The sequence below is a fragment of the Centroberyx affinis genome, unplaced genomic scaffold (assembly GCF_046629955.1).
Source record: "Centroberyx affinis isolate AG114_WGS23_722 - 3 ecotype Tasmania unplaced genomic scaffold, CSIRO-AGI_Caff_v1 ptg006088l_1, whole genome shotgun sequence".
Taxonomy (NCBI): domain Eukaryota; kingdom Metazoa; phylum Chordata; class Actinopteri; order Beryciformes; family Berycidae; genus Centroberyx; species Centroberyx affinis.
This window is the reverse complement of record NW_027283099.1, coordinates 1-9,534: the sequence shown is the minus strand read 5'-3', so window position 1 is coordinate 9,534 and position 9,534 is coordinate 1. Positions and strand designations below refer to the sequence as shown.

Genomic DNA, 9,534 nt, shown 5'->3' with positions numbered 1-9,534 from the left:
TGTCATTACAGGAGAGGGAAAGCAGGAGGATAAGGAGGAGTGGAGATTTCTGCTTTGCTGAAATGTCAGGCTTGATAGGAGAAGTCTGCTGGAAAACTGAATGAGCGCACCAAGGCTTAGACTTAAAACTCCATTTTGCACAAAATTGCAAATTCCCATTCAAGGCTGTTCCAACCAAGATAAAAATTCGACCTCATTTCAGTACAAACACATAGACCTTTTTGGTCGTCTTGTTGGTTAGACCTATGTGTTGTCTCTCAGTGGGGCATCTCTCAGGGCTTCCACTGCGTGTTGACCCAGCCCAAAGTATAAGCACTGCTGGCATTGAGGACATTCTTGTGCAGGAAGAGGTGAGGCTTGGCCGGGTCGCTGTGGGAGCGGAACAGGCGGAAGTTGGCGCGTTCGAGCTCCTTCAGCAGGCTGAACCAGTAGCGGACCACGGCCGGGTCGTCGCCGCCCACCTCGAAGCCGGCCCAGTGGAGGTGCAGCTCCAGCAGCAGCTGACCCACCGAGTCCAAAACCCCTTCCAGAACCAAGTTCTCCAGAATCTTCCACTCCGCACTCTCCATGTCCGCCTTCAGCACATCCACCTGGGACAGGGGGAAAAAAGTCAGTTTGGATGGGGTTATCCCACTTCACGTAATAAGTTCTGTTATAATGGAAAGTTACTAAAATGTATGGAGTTATTGAACGCAAAACTATTAACAGATGAAAAGGAATAAGTGCAGCTTGACCTTTGTTCTTGCATTAATGAGATTGATGGGTTGAGGGAGCTCAGCCCAGCCGACTGACACGGCTGGGCTGAGGCATGCTGAGGTGGAGCACAGAGGAAATGCTTTATAAGCTGAGAATGTTAATAGCACCCTTGGGTCATGTTCGTATAAAGCACAATCCAGCGACTCATAATAGGCATGGCCGAAGTTTAATGCACATCCATGGGGCCTTGGGCTTCCATTTAAGTCTATTGGAATGCTAAGGATGTCCACTCCATGACCTTAGTGTGTTTTAAAAGGCTCATTAGTGAGAGTGCTTTTTTTTTTCAGATTTCATTTCACCAATGCCTTCGTTAGCATTCCTCTCAGATAGCGCATCACAGAACAACCAAGTTAGTAGTGATGTGGCACCTGAGGATACATTTAGATTAAAGGTTTTGTCGTAAAGAGTGTCTGGGTACTGTAGTGTCAGTGTTTATTATATTAAAGGATTGCATAAGATACGAGCCGAAGTAGTTTCATGCCGCAGCTCCTGGCGTTCGGAGAATTGGGGGGGAAATGTTCACATTTCTAAAACTAAACTGAGAACATCATCTGGCACTATGACAACGCAGATAACAAAGTGGCTATGAAATTCCACTCTATTTCATGTCTTTGGTGACTCCGCAGAAATCCCTGGCCTCATTAGTGGACCTGAACAAGTCTTGTATAAAAGTCTCATAAAAACAGCTCTCCCTCAAGAACAAGTCCAAATGATGTCCTCTCTGTCTTGGCTCTGTCCTCCCTCTGGGCCACAATTCCCCCCCCAGCAAAGGAGACACGTTGCTTAATTGGGCCGACACCTTGTAATGGAAAGTGATATGGCATCATCAAGAAGTGATGTGTTGATTTGCTCTCCAAAGCGCGTGTCTTTCTGTGTGTGTGTGTGTGTGTGTGTGTGTGTGTGTGTGTGTCAGTTTGTCAGTATTGGATGTTATTTAGAAGTTATTTCTTCGGATCAAGCAGCTTGAATAGCTTCATTCTGTCTGACAGATGTGAAGTCTTTGCTTTTTTCTACCAAAGGACTTCACATAAATTGCCTTTCTGCCTCAATAGTCCCTGATCCAATGCCGCTGGAATACCAACTCTCTCTGCAGGAGAACTTGCGCGCCCTGGCAAGACTCCAGTCTGGTGTGAACAAAGTCCATATGGTGCTGGAGCTTTGGAAAGACGACTGTCGCCACACTGCTGTGCAGAGTTAGCCATGCTAAACGGTCCATAACTATGCTGTTAGAATAGAGATATGATGACAGTTTCCCAATAGGTGGAGAGTGAAGTAAAACATGTTTTTTGCCAAAGCTGGATTCAGTGGATAGTGACACCCGTCACTGGGTGCTTTGGCTTTGACTAAATCTACGGTCCATTATTTAGAGCTGGATGCAGGGACAATATGAGGATTAGAGGTTTTATTTTTGTTTAACCTTTGTTTAGTCAGGAATTGAACCAGCAACCCTCTGGTGACGCACTAGCATCTCTAACATAAGGATTTCATAGTATGATTATCTTGGCCAAAATGATCTCGATATATACATTATTATCCCGATAATTATTAATAAGATCAAAACCTTAAAATCAGTACTGTAATATGCTTCAATTACTTACATTATCAATTCAGTTCAATTACTAACTTATCATGTCAATAGCAAGACATTTTTTTTTTAAACACGTTTTAATGTAAGACTGTAGAACATATGTGAATTATTTATGTAAAATAGTGACTTTTTGCATTTCAGCCTCGCAACAAGTTGCCAGTTATCACGGTGGTCACGGTAATAAAAATGAGGGGCGGTGTAATAACCATTATTGTTTTTTACTGCAACATATACAGTAATAATACCGGTTATTGTCCCATCCCTAATAGGCTCCCACCATCCTGATTTTCCTATGACTTTCCTCTCTACCCTCTCTGCAACAATATAGCTAATCAATCCCACTGTGCAGCCTTGATAGGATATGCTTGAATAGAAAATCTCTTCACCATCTCTGTACTTTGCTCTCCACAGAAACTCCTGCCTTCCACTACTTTGTTAACTTCGTGTGAGACTGCTGCCGCCAGTGTTTTTTTTCAGCCACTAGGCAAATGTTTCTTCTACACCCAGTTACTCATTTTTGATCAAAATACACATGGTAATTATTTCTGTAAAGCAGTCTCAAGATTAGGCAGCACTGCTTGGACAAATTCTAATTTGGAGACGCTTTTGAAGAAAAGTTGTCAGAGACTTTGTAAACAAACAAGTTTGCTGATTTGAGAAAATAACTTTAAATGGAGGTTTTGACACTGGCTCATTAATTGGCCTGAAATGTGTTTATTTCATGGTGGGAAAATCCCGGCTATTAGGGCTACTTTCTTATTAATTGGATCTTTTGTTCCAAATAAGGGACCTTGTCAAATAAGTTCAGCTTTCTTTACATGGTACATGTGGTACATGTGTGGCCAAATGCCACACATGTACCACAATTTGTCCAACCTATATAGAAACAATTACATCTATGCTGTACATTCTGCACAGAAAAAGAGATGCATTTTCCTCATGTGAGACTCTATCGGAGTAGAGATTAAGTGTGCTTTAATTAGCGACTAGGCATGAGGTGACGAGTGGAACATGCCTCTGGAGAGCTCATCATAATGAAAGATATTTAATTACACATCTGAGAAGTTTGAAATTGCCCCGCTTCCCACTTTAACAACTGTTCCGAGGGCAGAGGGAAGTTGATAATGTTTGACATCAGGGCTGAGCTTCCCAAAGGCATCGTGACAAAGACACTGCAAAGAAGGACCATCCTGCTAAGTGATTTAGATGTGTATTCAGTCTTAGAATCTTACTTTTGTTATAACAAATGAAAAAAAATCTGCCAATAGGAGAGATTTCATTTCTAATGCAACTCAACTTGCTTCAAGGCCCGTTCCATAAACCAAGAAGCATTATCTTGAAACAAGTGGCGCCTAGTGCCTTATTTCAAGATATTATCAAGATATTTATCACTAAATTGCATGGGGAAGTAAAATTGTCTCACTTCACGAACAGATTACTCTCACTTGTTTAAGAAAAAGACTGAAAACAAGATAAAAATCACTTTTGGAGAGGAGTGCGCACACAGTTTCAGTGGGAAGCTCAGTCCACAGCTGTGGATGCAGAGAGAGGGTTTCAATCAAACACACTCATCGATTATATTCACATTTAAGATCAAATGCAAGGCTGTGTAGCATTTGCAACAATGCTCTCTTACACTGTAGATGTCAATCATTTATGGGCTGCAGTGTTTAATTTGGTAGAGAGAGGTGATGTACATAACAGTGTGGTAGTACCATTAGGCAGTGCCATTGCTTGTTGTATTGTCCATTTATTAAGGTGATTCACTGCCCAATATGCAATTCACTTCAATAAATGAGATGTGGCTGCCTGCTGTGGAGGTTTGTTCCCGTGGTGATGGTCTCTGCTGTCTGTGCCGGCCACCACAGCTCCATCAGTGAGTCATCTGTAAATTATTTAATCAGCACCGATATGAAATGGAACACAAATGCATTTCGACCTTTCAGAGGGACTCGGTTTCTCAGCTGCTGCTTTTTTTGTCGCAGAGGCTGGGCGAGAGCCTCAGAGAAGAAAAGCTGCTGCTTCCTCCTCCGGTACACTATGTACTCACATTAAAACCTCATTACAGGGACACGTGTGTGGCTCTGCATTTAAAACAGGTGGCAGGAGGGGGACTGTCTTCCATGACACACACGCAGGGATAAATGCAATCAAGGTGGTGTATGCACCCACCCGCTCACCCACACACACATGCACACATTCACGCACACACCAGCCCTGTCTATTTGTCCATGTCTTTTCACACACAGACCGCATCTTCATTTCTTTCCAAGTCATTTGTATGAGCCAGTGAGCTTTGTTTTTGGCTCCAGAAGAGGAATTAACAACTCAAGCCTCTGAGCGAACACTGGCTAATGCAAGGCACCAGTGCGTAGCTTGTAGGCATTCTGCTCAAGAGGCTGAATTAAATTTGCTCTGATTTAACTATTGCTCATGTGAAAAGCAGGGGGGAAAAATGGATTGATTAATTAGGTTTGGGTAACTTGCCGTCTGGAACAAATCATAAAAATTGAAGGGGCAATAAGTCAAGAAATATATGGCAAAAATAAATAAGGTTCAAACTAATCCTTCTGTGACATTGTGTGTGACTATGTAATGCTAAAAATGTATAATATTTTTTGTCATTTTTAAGGCATGAAGAGGATGAGTGTAAGAGCTGGGGATAGAAAGATATCTATTATAGACAAGACACTTCTCTCCCAACTTTAGAAAATAACAAACAGTCTCAATCTAACCCTAACTTGGTAGAAGGTATGATAAAAGATACATGCAAACCTATGGTGTAACAAAGCTAATGTTTTTCTCTCTAACCTGGAGAGAAGAAGAGAGAAGAGCCAAACTGCCTTTCAGCAGCGGCTTGATGACTTGGCTTAGGAGAAATCTTGGCTTCTTTGACCTTGAATTACCATTCAGCTTCTTCATAAATAAGCATGTTCACTGGATCCATAACTGTGCTCATTAGTATGCGTGCTATCAGTTGGCTTGGTGTGTGTGTGTGTGTGTGTGTGTATGTGCATGTGTGTGTATGTGATTGATCTTGTATGCAGATCCATATCTGATGAGGTGGAACACAATCCCTTGGGGCCTTTGAAGAGGTAATATTCAGCATGATAATATTTAAAGGAGAAAAGCTAAACCATATAGGGGAGTTTTCCCACCAGAGACAGGCGACAACAGAGGAATGAATGATGGAGTGATGAGGGGTATTGTGTTGGGGCGCATGGGGGTGTGTGTGTGTTTGCATACGGCATGTGTGTGATTGTTTCATGGTGAATATTGTAGCTTACAAATAGAGACAAATCACTTTCATCCGGTCCCACTGGATTTTAGAATAGCAGCAGAGTGGATTTGTTGGTTAGTTTAGGTTTTGGTGGTTAGATTTAACTATCCATGACATTATAGATGAACCAGTGATCATGTCCTATGCATAGACCAATAGCTGTACCTTGTATTTGGGTACAGACTCTCTCCTCTGCCCATCCCCTTACCCTCTACCCCCTTTACCTGTCTGTGTCCAAAGTCATTGAGGATGGTGGCCAGTTTCTTGGTGTTGGCGTGCTGCCGCTGGGCGACGATGGCGGGGTTGGGGTCCCTCCAGTCGACAGAGAGCCGGTGGAGCCACATTTCGGCCTGCTGCAGGTGAGGCTGCTTCAGGCTGGGGTCGAAGCAGTGGACCTCACAGCCCGCGCTGGCCAGGGAACGCTCCAGGGAGCGGTCGTCCACACCCAGCCTACACCGCACACAGCACAGGAGAGAGGGGCGGAGCGTGTAAGGGTGAGGAGGGGAAGGGTGATGCATGGACAGATCTATTGACATTTAAAAAGGTTGTTGAATAGGTAAATGCATGGGAGGATCAATGGATTCTGATTATAAAATCTCATATATAATTGATAGACAAATAGACAGAGAGAAACAGAGATACAGACAGGCTATTCTGCACATATCATACACCACACAAACACTGTCAATACTTTGTGGTCCCGACTTGCCCACTTGAAAGCTCAATGAATAATTCAAAAGATAAAGGTAGAAGTTTTGGGCTGGGAAATATTTGTTTTTTTGTTTTTGTTTCTCTCTCTTGTCTCTTTTGTTTCATGTTTCTCTCTTTTGTTCTCCTTCTCTATGTCTCCCGTTTTTTTCCGGTGGTCTGCTCCTCCACTTTGCAGACAATCTCAGTGTGATGTGTAAATCTGAGTAGACAGACACTTCTCCCCATCTTCCACTTACTCTTTCATGCTCTCTCTCACCCCGCTCTCCCTCATTTCTGCCTCGTTCCCCTCCTCCCTTCTTACTGTCATTCATCCCCACCCCTCCCCTCCTCTAATTCTGTCATTTTCTCCCCTCTTTGTCTCTCGGTCGCCGTCTCTCCGCTCCCCTGTGTCTTGTTTGTGCTGCGGCTGTATCCTGTAATTGCGGCGGAGGGAGTATATTTCACAGTACACGTCTTTTACAGATGAGGCACCCAGGTCCCCGAATGCATCTCGCCGGCAGGAAGATGAGAGATGAGTGGGAGGGAGAGATTGAGATGCAACGAGACATCTCTCTTTTTTTTTGTTTTTTTGTTTTATTACCGCACTAAATATTTCAACGAGAGTTTCCCCCAAGTCACTGGTTGGGGATGTTTTGGCTGGGAATGAGCGCGGTGGCACTTTAGATGACAGGGATCAAGGATTACTCATGAGGGGGAAAGCGGGGAAAGCCGCAGTGAGTCAAAACCTCCTCCGGATGACAATGCTGATAAAGGAGAGTCTCCGCTAGCTGTGATATCTTCTCTCATGCGACTGCTGTGGATGGATGGCCGCGTAAATGTGTGTGTGGAGGAAATACTACTTCAAACATGGGGGTTATAGGGGTTATCAAGGGCTCCCTGTTGACTACAGTGTCATGGCAACCAGATTTGAAGGTGTATGTGTCTGAGTCTGTGTGTATGTGTGTGTGTGTGAGGTGGGCCACGAAGGGCCACTGGATCCTAAACCTTGTAAACAGAGCCTTGAATCCGCCTGTCCTCACATTGAACTGTTATGTGAACAGTCTGCCAGGAGGTTGAGAACTTCTAAGGCAAGGAGGGTCATAACAAACGCTGGGTGGGCTGGGAAGGTTTCAGCCGGCCTTTCAAACTCTCCTCTCTTTACCCCCCCCCACCCCCCCCCCCATCTCTGCCACCGCATCTTTTCCTGTTTACCACTTCTTTGTCTCAATATTCGGTATTCTGTAAATATTTCTGTCTGTCTCCACGGCTCTCTCAGTCTCTCCGCTTCCCTCCTCCTCCTCCATTTCTCTTTCTCCTTCTATTGCGGTCCTCCTATGCTCCCCCATCCTCCTGGACACACGGCAGCCCATTAATATACGTTCAATGAGTGATGAAGTGCAGGTATTTTTAATTCCCATATCGTGCTTTAGCCTAAATAGCTGCTCTAAATTTGAACGGCTCCGTCGGCTTACAGTGCACCGGGAAGGTTACGGTGAGTGAGTGGGACCTCTGTCAAAGTCAAGCAACGGGAGAATTTCTGCACTGCTTAAGATGTGGACAAGATAACGGGATGTTAGCTGCATGGCAGCGCAGCTACAGGGGGCCCGCATGAAGAGGGTGGATGACTGACTTTGCTATTGTCTACAGCCCTGTTCTGTGCTGCTGCGTTCCTTGGGGGGCAGAGAAGAGAGAGATGGAGAGATAGAAAGAGAGCGGTTGGTGGGGGGAGTCTAGTTTGCCGCTTCAGTTACATTTGAGAGGAAGAAGCAGAGATATCTCACGCTGTCCTTATTTCTGGGTACCACAAATGTCATCCTAAAGCAAAAAAAAGAGCAAACCAGTGCCTGTTCTCAAGGTATTGGTGTTAATGGAAAAGTTGCAACATATGGCCTACTGTCAAAGATATCTTCTGTTAAAAACATTTAAAGGTGCACTCTCACTTTGTAGAGAAAGTGCCGACACAACCACATTTGGTGCTGATAATTTGAGTAAGCAGGTTGCGCATAATGACCAGCTGAAGTAGCTGCCACTATCAGCAAGACAGTACTTACAGTATCTTCAACTGTCAGACACTTACAGAAACTCCACAACACAGTGAGCTCCATACTGACTCCTGATCAGAGGAACAACTACTCCCAACTTCTCTATCACTGCTTTCTCCATTTTCATTCTGGTGGTTGTATTTGTTGTAAACTGTACCATGAAATCCCACCTCTTCTTTGTTGCAGTCGCCTCACAAAGAAGTATTCCAAGTCATGTCTTCACCTTGGAAAATATGAACTTTCCACTTTAAAAAGCACTCTGCTTTGCCAGACGCAGCACCTTTCCACAGTGGAAAGGATTTATTTGGACCGAATTGCTCACAAACCAAAAGTATTACTAACATCCAAAGCTAAAATTTTCATGATGAGTAGTTTTTGAGAAAAATTGCTCTGTTTCAGGTCTGTGTGCTATCGGTTGCTATGGTAACAGCGTCATCCATGCCCATGCTTATGCTGCCTCAGCTTTAGGGTAAAACTGCAGGACGAGACCAAATTGCGTGAGGTTCAACGCACATTTTTGTAGGCCGGAAGGTGGACCGTTTTTTTTTATGTTGAGTGATATATCTTCTAAATAGATGATCTTTGGCTACATTCAGCATCTGCTCTCTCTGTATAGAAGAGAATATTTACAGAATAGGATTAAAAAGACAGAGGTACTGAGATTGAAAGTAGTGAAAGAGGAGGAAGATGGAGGAGAATGAGAGAGGGAAGTTACTGCAGGAAAGGTGGAAGGTGGATCATTGGTCTTTCATGTGGAAAAACACGCTGCCCCCCCCCCCCAAAAAAAAACAAAAAAATCCCCGCTCCCACCCCTCCCCCATGTGACAGACCAATCAGAGAACAGCTGCTCATCCTGCCCAGGCACGGCCATGCATGGCTCGTTAAGCAGCATGCAAATGAGACGTATCAAACACACACGTGCGTGCACAGACACATATGTGCATACACAATTATGTACTGCATTCATTGGTGTACACACACACACACACACACACATTTAATGCTATTTGACATTTCCATTTAAGCCAGTCGCATTGTAGAGCAGTGGACTGTGTAGTTTGGGATTGGCGAGTCTCCTGTAAAGCAGGGCAGAACTCTCCTGAGGATAAGATACTCAGCATACCTGGCATAGATTCAAGAGTATGACCAAGAGGTCTGTGTGTGTGTGTGTGTGTGTG

At 44.2% G+C, this 9,534-nt stretch overlaps 1 protein-coding gene across 1 annotated transcript; it reads right to left on the bottom strand.

The window, feature by feature from the left end:
- Window positions 1–272: 272 nt before the first annotated feature.
- On the bottom strand, window positions 273–8,477 carry LOC139638076 (probable methyltransferase-like protein 24). Its single transcript, XM_071512100.1, has 3 exons — window positions 8,392–8,477; window positions 5,849–6,074; window positions 273–590 (listed from the first exon to the last, which is right to left on the bottom strand). The coding sequence occupies exons 1-3, from the start codon at window positions 8,475–8,477 to the stop codon at window positions 273–275; spliced, it is 630 nt and encodes a 209-aa protein (XP_071368201.1).
- Window positions 8,478–9,534: the final 1,057 nt, after the last annotated feature.